The 15,978-nt window shown below is 47.5% G+C and overlaps 1 protein-coding gene across 1 annotated transcript in view; it reads right to left on the bottom strand.

The window, feature by feature from the left end:
- STK10 (serine/threonine kinase 10) overlaps positions 1 to 15,978 on the bottom strand; it is a 46,439-nt gene that overhangs the window by 25,557 nt on the left and 4,904 nt on the right. The window contains exon 2 of the mRNA XM_071570229.1: positions 9,537 to 9,701. Coding sequence (XP_071426330.1) covers positions 9,537 to 9,701 — 165 coding nt within the window. The remainder of the gene's footprint in view (positions 1 to 9,536; positions 9,702 to 15,978) is intronic.

The following is a 15,978-nucleotide window of genomic DNA, read 5'->3' as shown; positions in this document are numbered from 1 at the left end:
TCTCCTCCCAGCATTTGGATCACACACTCTGGGCAAGACAAACTTCTTCCCAAGCCCTGCAGGAGTGGTGGGAAGCTGAGAGCCCAGACAGTCTCTAGGGCTTTTGGTCTTGACTCAGAGGCAGAGGAGACTGAGCAAGTCCAGGACGGCATCTTCCTACAGCCCCTCAGTCCTGGTTCTAGCACTGCAGGAAGTTTCCTGACCTGTTACCCACAACTGTGGTTCACTGGCTACTAAATTCCAGTTTTCTCATCCAGTTCTTCAGGATGGCTGTCACCCAGCAGCTTGCTGGTGGCCTTCTCACAGTACTGCTTGGCCTCATAATAGAGATGCTGTGGAAAATAAAGGACAGAGGCAACAGCTGACTCCATTCTCAAACTCTGAACCTAATCACAGCATCAAGAGGACTCTGACAAGGTCAGGAGCAACTGGAGCAGAGACCAAGATCTGCACAAATCACACGGAGGGGACATCCTTGGTCCAGCAACACTGGCTGCAACAAATATAAAGCATAGCACAAAGAACATAGATGGTCATTTCCACAAAAGCTGCCCAGATAAATGACGGATACAGACCTCAAACCCCATCCTGAGACCAATGTGCTAGAGCCCAGTCCTGTGCACAGTGTCCACCTGGAACACGGACATCAGCATTCATATGTACCCTGAGATGCCAGCACCATCTCCACAGTGCAGCTATGGCCCAGAGCAGGCCAGGCACACTCTCTATGAACAGCTCATATCCAGCCCCACTTATCTGTTGGGGCTTTCACCAGCACCCAGTGCCTCCAAGCACCTGAGAACAGAGAGAAGAGCAACTTGGCTCCATCTCCTGTCCATCCAAGCCCATCAAGTCCCTTTGGGTGATGGGCTGAGCCCATATGCATGGCTCCAGCAAAATCTTGGATACATTTCTGCCTCCCAGGGCTGAGAAAAGGGCTTCAGCTTCTGAGTGACACAAACACCAGAGGACAGAGCTGTTCTTTCCTCACTGCTGGAAAGAACACATTTAGGCATAGAAACCATGTTTAGTCAGGGCTAAGGGGCATGTCCTTGACCCCATCTGTGTGACATCAAACCCGGGTTCTGGTGGTTAACAACAAAGCTGTGCTCTCCTGTCTGCTGCAAGAGGAGGCAGGACAAGCAATGCCAGATCAGACCTCTAGGAGCAGGGCCCCTCTCCTCCCATAGCACAGGGATGTGCAGGACCACAGAGGCTGGTTTTGGGGAGTACCACCTTGGCTTTTACATACCATTTGGTCAGATCCACTCCCTCCTTTAAAATCGAGGGCTGTGCTGACCAGTGCAGTTCTGTTTGGAAGTATGCTGAGTCTCCCCGTTATCTCAGCCAACCTGCCCTGCTCTGACTGAAGTCCAAGGACTAAGTTTACATTATGGAGCAGAGGGAGGAGGTGGATTGCATTCCAACACCCACTTAACTTGGCACTTTCCCCACCAATCTCCTGCTCAATGCTTTTCACCCAACACATGCCAAAGGGCTGTATGAAAATGGGGAGCAGATTACGCCAGTGTTGCTCATATGCCAGATGGGCTGATTCAAAGCAAGGCTGAGCTGCTCCAGTTGTTTGCTGGGGGCTGAAGACAGGGCAAGAGATGAAAGCAGCCTCTTTACACACTAAGGACACACGACATCCTTCCTGACCTCATTCCTAGAGCCACACGAGGCCAGTAGGCCACCAACACAAGAGGGGACAAACACTCAAGTATCTGCAAAAGCCACCAGCTCTGTTCTCCCCTCCCAACCAGTCCTCAGCACACACTGGAGAGAAGCATAAAACAATACAGAAACCACCAGAAGCCTCTTTTCTGCCACAGAGAAGCATAAATGTCAAAAGTTTGCCTGACATGGCAAGTATGCTGTAGGTGGGCACAAAATAATTAGCTTTCTGTAAGAGAGTGCTCCAGGCTTGCCAATTTTCCCTTACAAACAAGGACACTATTCAGAGACTTAAAATATAATAAACCTTTCTGCCCTCTTTTCCGAACAGAAAAACCTACAGAGAAAAATATTTGAAATAAAAAAAGTCTGCCCCCATAAAGAGTGGGGGAAGAAGATGCAGGGCAGCGAGTGAAGAACCGAAGGCTTATAGAGTTTTAGAGATGGAAAACTTTATGGAGAACAAAGTCAGATAGAACTGAATACTCCTCGTGAAATGCAGAGCTCCCTGCTGATTTTAGGGAAACTGGGGATGAGTTCCTCATAACTAAATCACTCTGAGATGACGAAACATTTCCTTGAACTACCCCCAACAGTTGGCAAAAATATTCCCATTCCTACTGAAATTTTGGCAAATTAAAACTCCTTTTAATTTAACCAAATGGTTTTGATGCTGTAAAAAACACCTTTTCGCTTGCTAGAACCACAAAGGGCATTGAGTTCCTTTTGAAAAGGGCTGCTATCCAATCCCCTTGAACTCAGCATCCTGACTTGCTAACCAGCATCCCAAAAATCCAGAATCCAAAACCACCCATGGCCAGCAAATGCAAACAGCTCCAAGATGCAGGGCAGTGAGGGTTAGCTTTGCTGTAACCAGGGTACCTGGGATGCTGAGTACTGCAGGAAGGGCTAATTGCAATGCACATGGATTTCTTCAGCAGTTCCCCTTCAAGGATCAGACCACAACTGGTTCCAACCATTCTGGGCTCCCAGCGTTGTGCTCTACAGAGCAGGGACAGAGGGAGGAAGGCCAGAGCTGCTCTTTGCTATAGAAACCAGAAAAAACACACAGGCCATGGCTCTCTGCCCAGGCACGGGGTAAAGCCTTTGCTGCTTGGAGGGCTGTGACTGGGATCCCCTTTTCTCACCAACTTAGTCAGTGTTTAGAGGCCACTCAGTTCACTGAGGGCATTTGTTACTGGATGGGAAGCAAAACTCAGAAAATCATTTCAAATATAAATAGCTAAAAGGAACAAGTTGCTTCTTCAGTGGGAAGATTCACCAACCTCAAGTGCCCCACATTTTGTGTCAGCAACTAAAATAGATGATGCATTTCAAAAGGGCAAAGCTCACTTTGAGAGCTGGAGTTTGACCCAGGACAAGCTTCCTGACATCTAACAGTCAGCCGTTCCACCCCTGTCCCAAAGCCTCGCCTGGCCAGGAGGACAACTCACTGAAGGGGTGGCAAAAGACTTTAAAAGTTTTCCACTCCTGCCTGGCATCTCTCTAGAAATAACTGTTTTTCCTAACCATCCCCAAATTCACACACAAGATGCCTGGATCCATCACATAACATGAGTATTGGTATTTAACTGTTTCAGTGAGAGCTTTGAAGTCAATGGAAAGCACCCCAAGCCAGAAGGTCTGCAAAAGGATATCCCTCCCTTCCAAATAAAAAAGTCTAAACCTGCAAGGTATCCCTTGTCCCGGGGCTTAGGCTGAAACTAGGTTTCAAGGCACTGTCTCCTATACATAGGTAGTCCATAAATATTTGCTTATATGCAAACATTGTCTCTTAGCATTTCCCTTGAGAGCCAGCCAAGTGGGAACGTGGCTCATTATAATTCAGTTCTAAACAAAGTTTTCAAGTACTTTAAAAAGTGATTTGCCTATAGTCTGCTGCTTTCTTTACATAAAACTCTGCCCTCATGGTTATAACCCTGGACTGCAATTCCGCACATAAGCCTAATTCCCAAGGCTCCTGGGTAAACTTTAGGCAAATTCTTGTCTGTGTCTCCACTCTTATGGCTGGGATAATGACACCAGATCTCTTTTATAAAGCATTCCACGGTGTTCAGATGACAAGGCTGTGTAATCACAAAGCATTATTACTGCTTCAATAACCTTTTCGTGCAATGTTGTCCTGTATAAAGGGTGGCAGACAAAGGCTTCTGTTCTAGTTTGGGTTGTCATGTTGCTACCTGTAGAAACACTTTTGAACTCAGCTGGGATATGGTAATTTGCCTGCTGCATAAGTCATTCTTGGTAGTGGGTAAAAAATCACTCAATTTCCATCCCTGCTTTAAGGGAAACTCCCAATTTTTCCCAGAACAGGATTTACAGTGACTTTGCCAGGACTATGAATGCTAAAGCTCACATTCACAGAATGGAGGATATATGTTGGTCTCTCAGAACTTGCTGCCCAGCTTTCCAGCAGAAGAAGACTTAGACCTCCATGTTTCTGGGAAAGGCAACAGTCTGCAGAATAGCAAGGCAAAGAGAAGCCTTACTGCTCCACAGACAGACAGCTGGTGGCAGGGAGAGGAGGCAAGGAGGATGCCACCCAGGCCTGTGCTTTGCAGCATCCCAGCTGGCAGAGTTGGAGCAGAAGTGATCACTCACTTCATTAGTTATGATACTCTGTCACTCTGAAGAATAAATTGTTTGACCCTGGAAGACCAGGGAAGTGTGAAAAAACCACTGGGCTACATCACTTTTTCCAGTTCCAGTTCTGGCCAAGATGATGTGCGTCCAGCTGACCCTAAGGACAGGGGGAGGACACTGCTGCCCTCCCAGCCTTCAGGGCCAAGAAATGCCCTGTCCCCATGTGTGCAAATGTCTGCCCACATTTGCTCCTTGCCTACCCACTCTGCAGAAGTTACTGTGGAAGTTTTGCCATTCTGCCCAAATTCTGGACTGGCGGGAATTTAGAAACCGGTCCAGCAAACACCACCCCCACACTGGTTTGCCCAGTGGGGCTTATCCTGCAGCAGCTCACGGGAACCAGAGCATGGCCCAGCCAGCAACCCAGCACAGGGTGTCTCAGGGCACAGCTATATCTGGAAGGGATTTACATTTCTGCAGCTGGGGGAAGGAGGAAGAGAAAGGAAAGGGTTGTTCCTCTAGGACACTGTCAAGCTGTTTAACAAAGTTTGGGATCACTTTGTTTGTCTCCGTCTCTGCTGTGCCCCAGCACAACATGCAGTTTGACTCTGGAGAGCTGCAAACAACTGTTTGAGCACTTTAGGGGAAGTTTGGTACAAAGCTTCAGGAGAACAAGGCCAAGTAGGAAGGGCCAGTTTAGACTGCAGCCCTCCTGCCAAGTGAAGTTTTAAAGGGACACGAATCACCATCAGATTCCTCAGGGACAGAGGACTGGGCAGCCTGGAGAGCCCTGGTCTGGTCCAGCATTCATGCAAACAGGATCCTGCAGGCACCCAGCCAGGCTCAGGCTGCTCACCCTGCAAGACATCCCTGTAAGTTGTTATAACCTCCCTTTGCTAAGGAAAACTGTAGGGAATCCAATACTGTTATCAGCTTTCTTTTCTGTTTGTTTTAAAGAAAAGGTATTTCCAACTTAAGAGAATTAAAAGCTGTAGATGCTTTACATAGCCCTGCAGTCTAGTGCATGGGATAATGAACATTTATTTATCCTACAGGATTTTCAAGAATGCCCAAATCTCCAGTCAACATCCATATCAAAGGGGGGAGCAATCCAAAAAGTCCCTGGCTAAACAGGTCAGGGCCTGCCCACAGAAAATGCAAAAGACTTTTAAGGCAAGTACAAAGACTAGTATAAAGCTGTTGTCTCTCTGCCAGCTCTACAAGTTACATACCCACACAGTGGGCCAGGGAGAGGAAACTCTAAGCTGATTAAATTAACCATTCCCAAAATGCTCTGGCGAGGCAGGGTTACCTGTATGGTACAGTGATTTTTGCTTTGATCTCCAGGAAAAGTCTGTTTATTCAAAAACCCGTTTGCTATAGCAACCATGGGATATAGAAAAGGAAGGAGGGGGAGAGAATTCCCCGATGCTTTGCTAAAAGGTTGTATCACCACTGACACAGTCCTTTGGTTAAATCCCTGGGGCTAAATGACATTTCAACTCATTTCCAGAGAACCCCACAGACTCTCTGTTGGAGCATCTTGACAGGTTCCAGTAGGAAGGATCCTGGGTTTCCTGCCATGCTCTATGGATCAGCTGCCATCCTGTGCTGTGTTGTCCATCGTAGACAGTCACCATCTCCTGGGAGCAGAGATTTCCAGCATGAAAGTTCAAGTTTATCACAGCAAACAAGACTCTCCTCCTCGGTCACCTTATCATTCCTCTGTCTGTGGGAGGAGACACTCAGGAACAGCAGAGGTATTCAGAAACAGGAGATCAAAAGTTCCTCCCTTCCTTTGAGGCTTCAGTATTTTTTTGTTGTTTTGGAGGAGATAAAAATACTCAAACTCACAGCCCTCAAGAGGGACACAAGATCTGTTGTTTTTCTTTCCCATGTACTAATAATTATCAGTGCAAATTCACCATTGCTGATTCCAAGCTAACAAACACAGATCTCAGTCCCATTCCTCAGTCATAAATAGCTTTAAAAAGTCCATTTTTAAAGCTGTGTTATATTGGGTGAGGGGGATTTACTTTTGTGTTTCCAAGTCCTACATCACACTTTAGGAAAAGAGACTTTAAAATGTGTCCCAGCCACAAGGACTCAAAACAGACTTTTTTTTTTTTAATAGTATGAGATTCTCAGCTTTCATTTGGTGCCTGCACTTCCAGCAGCTGGGATTTATGCAAAAGAACATCAAATGCCATGGGGCTTGTAATAAAAATAAAATAAAATCATGAAAGTTCCCACCACAGCAGTTTTGCAGCCTCCCTGGGCTGTTTTCAGCCAGCACAAGACCTCTTGATCTCTGCCACAAGCAAAGAAAAGAAGATGGACGGGGAATGGAACAAGACAGCAGCTGCTGGTGAGGGCACAGCCTCTGCAGTGTATTTATATGCCAAGAAGTTCATACTGGATGCTGTTGTCCCATTGGTTATATTCCTGGGGACTCACTGGGGTCCTCCAAGCCCTTGCCTGTGGCTCACAGTGGGCTTTGCTCTACGCCATGCAAGAACTGGGGTTCTCCTGCTTCAGTTTGATGCCAATCAGGTATAAAAGCCAGAGGAATTTGCTGGTTTTGTTTTCATTTCAGTGCTATGGATTTCAAAGCAGCGGCTGTAGAATAAGGCACTTCCCTTCGCACAGAAACGTCTTTTCCTATGTAACTATTTCATGGAATCTCCTGGTTACTGAAGGCCAAAGCCAGACCCTGACAGAGAGAAGACAAGGGGACCCAATGCTCCTCAAGGGGACAAGGAAGCTTCTGCAGCAGCAACCATCATGAAGACCAGGTTTCCTTACATATCTTCCTGGTTAGTTCAGGAGTCAGAGAAACGGGCAGACTGATTTAGCAAGAACCCCTCTCAACACCATTGGCTGAGACTGTGGCACAGACCGAGCTGTAAATTATTCAAGAGCCAAAGAACCACTGCCATTCAGGAGGCTGGGCACATCTGGACCCCTTTCCAGCCTGCCTGTGTGCTCCCACTCCTGTTGCTTTCTCACTTTGAACATTCTCTTTTCACACTGGGCTATGAGGACAAGGAAACCCCAGTGAATTGCTGACCAGACAGGCAACCCCAGAGGCTCTACCCAAAGCCACTTGGAGCCAAGAGCACAGTGGAGTCCATGTACCCATCATGCAAATAGTCCAGGAAAATGCTGATTTAACCAACTGCACAGACAGAAGAGGGGATGGGACATGGACAGAACAATCAAAGCTGTGTTTATATTTGGATGCACATTTTCCCCAGCAGCCCTGGTGACCAAGAAGCGGAAGCCTCTGACTTCAGGGAAAACCTGGTAGCGACTAAAAGCCTTCCAGAAGTATAACAGCCTGGCTTATTTACTTCCCTCCAAGCCAGTAAAACACTAATAAAAACAGCACGAGCAAAGAAATGCAAATGCTACCCAAATAATTAAATAAAGAGAATGATCCTCCTCCCAAAACAATGGCCAGGGCTGTAACGCCTGCCCTCAAGGGAGAGCCTCATACAGGAGGCTGTTGTTCCAGGAGTTTCAAAGAGGCTGTTTAATTTTAGCAGATCGGCAAGCATATGACATTACAAAGCACTTCTTGGACAAAGGCAGAGCCGAGGAGCTCTGCAATCCATTTTCCCTACAGGAAGGAAGACAAAGCTTCCTATTGCAGGGAGGAGGTGGAAGGGGAAAGCAGAGGGGGTTCACATTTTAGAACAAGGCCAACATGCAAGATTCAGGCAGACCAGGCACAAAGCAGGGAGGTGAAACCAACAGAACAGGGTGGACTATAAACCAGCCTCATGTCTCACCCAAGCTCAGTGTGTGTTTGCCTTTTTCATTTTGCTGAGATTAGTTCTGCTGCAGTTGCAATCTGTCCAAATCCCGAGTCCCCTCCTAGGAGAGATGTTTGCCTTTCACTTCCTTAGAAGGGTACATATTTGCTTTGTTCTTTAACACAGCCAGGGCTCAGCATCACCATTAGCAGCCAGCCAAATACCAACTGGACAATTTGTGCCCAGCTCCCTCGGGGCAAGAAGACACAGAGCAGAAACACTCCATGCTGGCACTGCAGTCCTCCAAGTGGGGTGGCACAGAGAAATCAGGGGCTTTATCCATGGATTTTTAAATAATAAGGGTCACCAACTCATGCTGACATTGCAAAAGGTGCTTGCTGACTAAATACACATTCCCAAATAAAACCCTCTCCTGCATTGCTTAACTGAGGAATGAACTAGACCTGGATTGCATTATCCCAGCTCAGCCCTCGGCACCAGAACCAGGGACTAGTAGCCCTATCAGCTCAGCTCACACAAGTGCAAGTCCCAAAAGCTGAGATCTCTTTTATCTCTAGTAAAATCACTCAGGGAGGCCACAAAGTTGTCTGAAACATTGAAAAGAGGAAGGAAAAAGACAGAGCTGCTGAATTTAGCCTTTGACACCTCTCCTGACTTGCCTGCAGTTATAAGTAGAAGCAGATGGGGCCAAGGAGATGGGTTTGGAAATCCTCATTTTCACCTTATTTCCACTATCCTGACACAGGTACATCTTCATGCACACAGTCATTTGAGTATACAAAGGTTCATGTCCTCACCCTCTCTCGGGGTGCACCTTTCCCTTGGTAGCACACAGGAAGGTGCCTTTCACACTCACCTTCCTCTGCTGCCAAGGTCTTAAAGAAAACAGCAGGCAGGGAAAAAATAATATTTATACCTGCAGGGCTAGGGGAAAGAGCTGCAGGAACCTGCTGTTCCAGCCATTGCACTAGTCCACTTGATTGCATTTTATGTCCCTGTGCCTCCACGGCCACAGGAAGCAGAGGTCTTGTTATCAGCTGCCTCTGCATTACAGATGGTGAGCCAGAAGTAAGCCCCAAATAACAAAAATCAGTCAGAAGACTTATCCTTCCAGCTGATGTCTTAAAATAGCAACTGAGAGGGAACAGATGCCCTTATCAGCAATGCATTTTCTACTTTTACAAACTCCAAATGGTAGGAAAAAACATAACTCCAGTCTCACTGTGAAGATCTCTTCATCTTCCCTTGGCTATTAATAAGCAGCTTTAGTTAGAAGACAGTTTGCTCATCAAAAAACACAGGGAAAATCCAGGCCCTGATCACACAGTGAGTAGAGCACAGCTTGTGAGTCATTTCCAACTCACAGTGATGTTCAAGCTGCTCCAGAGGTTGTGCTTCACCACAGATTAGCCATTTCCTCTCAGCAGAGTGAGAGCTGTGCAGCTGTACACGTCACACACAGCAACAGCCTCTTACCCAGAGCTTGCCATCCCAATAAAACGCTCCCAGCAGCTTGACAATGTGCTGGTGATCACAGGTCGCCAGGATTTCGATCTCCACCATGTAATCCTCCAGTTCATCTTCACTCTTTGTTTCAATGACTTTGGCAGCCGCTAAAGCACCAGTTTCCTTGTTTTTAGCCTGCAAGACAAAACCAGTGTCAGTCCAACAAAGGCAAGGACAGACAGGAGCACACAATATTTGCACAATTCCCACTGCTCCAATTCACTCTCAGCTTGGCGGGCACCAGCCATAACACAAGGAGGGAAATTTGCAGATGCATTGCTGCTTCCTAAACTTGCCTGTAACTTCACAGAGTGGCTGAATGCTGCATCAGGACCAAAGAACCCTCTTCCACCCACCAGTCTCCAAAGCCCACACCACTTCCCATCATGGGGAGACAGAGACTTTTAAAAAAGGAAATGTGTCCTGTTGTTAATAGCATGAGGAAAAAAAAAAGAAGCAAGAAAACCTCAGAGTATCTCTTTGATAATATCACAGGTGAAAGCATAAATTACTAGAAATCCTGAGTACACAGACAACCCAATCAAGCCTTCTTGCTGTCTACAATTCCCTGACAGGAGGGTGAAGCCAGGTGGGGGTCTGACTCTTCTAGGTAACCAATGACAGGATGAGAGGAAATGGCTTCAAGCTGTGCCACGGGAGGTTCAGGAAGAGTTTCTTCACAGAAAGAGCTGTCAAACATTGGAAGGGGCTGCCCAAGGGAGGTGAAGTCACCATCCCTGAAGGTGTTCAAGAAACAACTAGATGTGGCACTCAGTGCTCTGGTCTAGTTGACAAGGTGGTGACCAGTCAAAGGTTGGACCCTTTAATCCTGGAGATCTTTTCAAACTTAAATCATTCTGTGATTGTGTGACATTCTGAGGGAAACTTCAGGATCACCTCCTTGGCAAGTAAAGCATCAGGAAGGGTGTGTTTGATTTCCCAGGACTGATCACTGTTCCCAGTGTGGCATATTAGTGAGCCCTTCAGAATACAGTAAGAAAAATACTACACATGCTCTCCCACCTTCTCCCTCCATTTTAATCATCTTATTCACCAAATAACTAGGAAACCATGAAAAATTTGGCTTCTCACAAAATTGCTAAGGCAAGTCTGCATTTTGCAAACGTGATTCATTCAAATTCTTGCGAAAATTAGAAGTTTGCAACAAAACACCAAGAGGGTGTTTGTGAGACAGTCAGCACACAGGGCTGCACCAGGAGATGCGTCACATGCTGGGAGAGGGGCGAGACAGGAGCTGTTGACTCAGGAGCACCCTGGCATTCCCAGAGGTGCATTGAATCAGCAGATCAAGGGGTGGAAATCCCTACACTCACCTGCTCTTCTCCCACTGACATGGGAAAACCCCCATGGCATGATTCCAGTTCATCGCCCAATTTTCTTCCATCACACCCAATCCAGGCTGCCTCTCCCGCAGGAGAGCAAGTCCCACTGTGGATGTAATCACTGAAGGAGGAGGTGGCCAAGCTCCAGTTGTGACCTTTCTTACTGTTCTGTAGTTTACATCTCTATGTTTGGAAAACCTGCATGGGAGCTTACAGGAGGATTAATTCCTGGTATAAACACCACAAATCCCACTGAATAGCCTTACATAGCTTAGGTGAGAGTATCAGTGTACCCAGGAACAGGTCAGGGAGGGCAGGAGGGAATATAGGGAAAACCATAAAAAGAGAGGAAAATGAGAGACCCCTGAGTCTCTGCTGGGTTTGAAGACTTGCTGCATTTGCAGGAGTTGGCAGGAACAGCTGTGTCCTTACCACAGGGGACAAATCCATTTCCATCTGGACTCACTACCTAAATGTAAGACAGCAGCTCATGCTGGTTTCAGAAGAAATTAGGGGGTTTCTTTAGCTCAGGTTAATTTGTTTCTCATAAAGTTGCCACCAGACACCCACAGAGCAGGGCTTGGAGGAGAGGGGAGACACAGAGTAGACCAAGCGCAGGAAAAAGCACAGCAATTCCAAATGGGAGCAAAAAGTGCCCCACTGTGTTTGCTCTGCACTTAGGGTGTTGGGAGAGGGCCAAGGAGGGGAAGTAAATATTGTGAGAAGAGGTGGGGCTTCCCTTGGAGATCTGCCATCACACGCTTCCCACCAGCAGGGTCCCAGCCAGCTCAACTCTTTCAGGATGCTGGGGCCCAACAGGCACCTGAAAAAACCTGGGAGCAGAGCATGTCCCAGTCTCCCCACGCCACCATCCCCCATGGAAATGTCAGAACCAACCTGCTCTCACCCACACACCTTGGGGGAGCCACCCCAGCAGCCAACTCTCACCCCCTCCTGCGCTTGCTTAGGAATCAGGATGAGGGGGTGGATGCTGGGCTGGGGACAGGGGTTTGCAAAATGGGCTGCAAACTCTTTCTGCAAAAAAAAGTCCAATTACAGGGTGCCCAACCCAGCAGAAGTTTACCTAGAGAAGGCAAACACATGGGGATATTCTCAGATAAAACACCCCCAAATGGAGGAATTTATGGCATTTCCAATTTTTCCAGTGAAATTTGTGGACAGAATAACCACCCAGATGGTGAGATTCCAAGAAACTGTTTGATGCCATTCTATTACAGTTGGTCAGCCTAAAATAAGCATCCAGTTCCATCTTTTAGCTCCTCCACTCCTGGGCATTTTAATCCCATGGATAATTTGTCCTTGGGGTGGTAATTAGCACAAAAAAAAATTAGAGCAGACAGCTGCCAGCATGGTGCCCAGGAGGTGCTGCTGAACTACAGTGAGATTCATTACAGTCATTTAAAACCCAAAAAGCCGTCCTGGCCACCACCAGCCTTTCTGCAAATCAATGCAGTGCTCGGACTATGGTGACAGGTCTGTGCAGGAACAGGGCTGGAACATGCATTCCACAACAGAAAACATGTCACATAGGAGTTATCCAGTAAACCACCTCCCGAAAGCTGTGCCAGGAGCCCAGCAGGGTACAACACTAAGGATCTTTCTGGAGTCCTCTGGAGCAAGACAGGCACTGGACATGCTACTGCCAAACACACTGGGAATACCAGGGAATGGGGGATGAGTAGGATTACTCCCAGAAGGTAGAGGCATACAGAAACCACAGCTCAGTTTATGGATTTAAGGGGTGGAAGGTGCCTGTTCAGGTGACAGAAGCGGCTGTTTGGCCTTTGCCTGTGACTCACCCTCGCAGCTATTATGAAATCCAGATTGTGACAAACACAGGAACTATTTTAAGCCTTTAAAGAACACGTTACCGGAAGGCTGGATCGTTCAGTTCAGTACGGCCAGTTTCTAGGTGAGGCAGAGGAAAACCCTGGGTGAACTCTCCCTTGCAGAAAAAGAAGAACTACCACAGAGAACCCTAATTGCTTCATCAAGGCTTGTTTGTACCCAGTATCTCCCCAAGCCAAGGGATGATCCTTTATAAGCTGGTCTGTCATATCATGCCACCATATTTTTGGTGTGAGCTATTCTTCGCTTCCTTGAAAGTCTGGTCTCTGTGCCAGGAGAGCTGATGCTCAGATATCGCTGAGTTAGAGAACAAGGAGTAAAAGAGCCTGGTGCTTTCAGTGGATGCTGTATTTGGGGGTTGACAGCTGTGACTGCCCCACCCCAACACACTGCATTCCTCTGGTGTCTTTGTATGCAAGCAACTGCTCACTTACGTATTTCTCAGGGATTACATAATGATCAATTGCCTTCTGATGAACTTTGCCTGAGCTCTGCATCAATAAACAAACACAGAATAGACAGGCTTGAGTCAGTGCTCGTGTTGTCAAACAGTGATGGGTGCTGGCATGAAGACACCTTCCCTATGGAGACAGGCTGAGGAAGTTGGGGTTGTTCAGCTGGAGAAGAGAAGGTTGTGTGGAGTCCTCACAGACCCTTCCTGTGCCTGAAGGGGCTACAAGGAAGCTGGAGGGGGACTGTTCATCAGGAATCTGAGTGACAAGAGAAGAGGGAATAGCTTCAAACTGACAGAGAGTAGGTTTAGATCGGCTATTAGGAAAAAATTCCTCCCTGTGAGGGTGGTGAGGTCCCAGCACAGGTTGCCCAGAGAAGCTGTGGCCGCCCCATCCCTGGAATTGTCCAAGGCCAGGTGGATGGGGCTTGGAGTAACCTGGTCTAGTGGAAGGTGTCCCTGTCCATGGCAGGGGGATGAAACAAGATGACCTTTAAGATCACTCCCAACCCAAACCATTCTATGAGTTTCATGCTCAACAAGGCCCCTAGAGCCACTTCAGTTGTCACCATAAATGAAGCCTACTTGGGTTTAGTTTAAAATGCTGAATTCAGGCCTTGATAACCATCCAAAAGAGTGGTGACAAATGGGCAGGGATGCAGCAGCAAGGCTGGCACAGCCCTGGTTCCACAGCCCCGTGGGCACTGGGTCGGGCAGGACTCTGCATTGGGCTGGACCAGCACTGCTGCTCTGGCAGCTATGGCAACATTTCTGCCAGGGGAAGGGGAAGTGGCTTGTGCAACACACCAAGAACCGCTAGATAAAAAAAAATTAAAAAGAAGAAATGCCTTCCTTTGGTTTTATAAGCCAGAGGCAACAAAAGCAACACCACTAGAGAGCTCAAGCTACGGCTAAAGACTTGTTTTCTGTGTAGACCTGCTAAAAAAAGTGTGGCCAAAGAATAGCACAAACACCTTTTCTTGCCTTAAAAGCTCAGCAACAGCCCAGCAGAAGGAAGGGAGAGATAACAAGCCCACACAGCAGGACGTTAGGCAAGGAGCAGAAAAGCTCCACGTGATGCTTCAGACCTTGCACCCAAACAGCCACAGACCCAGAGGAACAGCAAGGGGTTTTTCACCTGCTATGCCTTGCTATGACCCACCTACAGAAACCAAGCAGACCTTGTGGTCCTGGTGTGAGTGAGAAGTGTAGAAATAAACAAGCAAGATTTAAAGAGAGAAAATATCTATATAGATCTAACATCTTCAGCCTGCATAGGTCTAAAACTTGCAAGTATGAAACATCCATCAAATCTCTGGTCCCCTGGAACAGCATGATGCTTCAAGTGAAGCACTCTGGTCTGGTCTTCATTCAGTCAATGCCAAAACATTGAACAAATAACAAATAGGAGGGAAAGAAGGTATTCAAGCACTTTTTAGTTTCCTAGAAACTTCCTGGAACAAATTTGGTCCACAGAAGGCTAATGCAGTGGCTGAATGACTAATATGCCTGAAAGCCAGGAAATGGGGCTTAGCCAGGCAGTGACAGTACTTATGTCTGTCTGTCTGTCAGTCCTTTCACATTGAGCTAGAAAAGGCATCAGCTAAACAAGGCCCTGGTAAAAGAATTTAAAACTGATCAGCCCTTCATTATCTCCACAACACAGAGCTGCCAGGGAGGCCCAGCAGCCGCCTGCACTTGCCCATGGCTGTTACAAGAGAAACACAGGGCAGGAGTGGCCACAGTGCCAACAGATGCAAGTGCTGAGGTGCACTGACAGCAGCTGGTTCTGCTGGGGCACAGCTTCCTTCCCTGCCTCTGTCACCTACCCAAATACCACACAGCCATTATGGTTGAGCAAATAAAGAGCCACAGGGACACAAGCACAGGTAAGTGTCAGGGAATTGCATAAGGAGGGAACACATCAGGAAGATTTCCACATGTTGTACGGGAAGAGCATCCTGTTTTGAAGGGCAAGTATTCTGGGGGTGGCACTGAGGTGCTTTTCTGCAGCTGGGAGACAGAAGTCAGTGATACCAACTCCAGTAGCACTAGTGCCATCTCTCTGCTCTTCACAAGGGACATGTTGTCCCTTCCAACCCCATATCCTGGAGGTGGCACATACAGCCATGACTCCTAAAGCCACTGCCTTCCTCCCTCTTCAATGGGAGCACAGCAGCTTTGGCAGCAATGCTCAGGCCAGGACCTGAGCCCATGCCTGTGCTGGGTAGCACTCAGCCCTGGCACACCCACACATGCCATCACTTCCCAGTGCATACTGTAAAATAATGTTACTTCATTATTTTAAAGAATATAATTCTAAATGCCTTCGCTTGTCTTGCTGCATTCCTTTTCACTCTGGATTCAGACTGAGCCAGGCTGGCAGTACTGGAGGATGGGAGGGCAGCACAGTCACCCACCACAGGTGGGCAGAGCCCTGGGGACCCACACCCGCAGGCTGCAGCAGTGGCAGGAGGGCTTGACCTGAGGCTCACAAGGGGAACCTGAGGTTTACGGACAGCAGCACCCCATGGATGAGACAGAGAGCCTTTTTTTCCAAGGAAACTGGACACTAAAAAAAAATGTTTAAAAAATGGTGAGATGTGCTGGACAGGGTTTTTTTCTAAGGAACAATTGCCACGTGCTTGAGGGTGAAAGGCTCAAAGCCTTCATCTAAGCTTCCTCATCCATGCAGTTGCCCACAGCTCCCACTGACTGCAGCACTGCCAAGTTCTGGACTGTGGCACTG

This window comes from Pithys albifrons, chromosome 15 (assembly GCF_047495875.1).
Source record: "Pithys albifrons albifrons isolate INPA30051 chromosome 15, PitAlb_v1, whole genome shotgun sequence".
NCBI lineage: Eukaryota > Metazoa > Chordata > Aves > Passeriformes > Thamnophilidae > Pithys > Pithys albifrons.
Note: the sequence above shows the minus strand (reverse complement) of the source record. Positions and strands in the feature narration are given on the sequence as shown.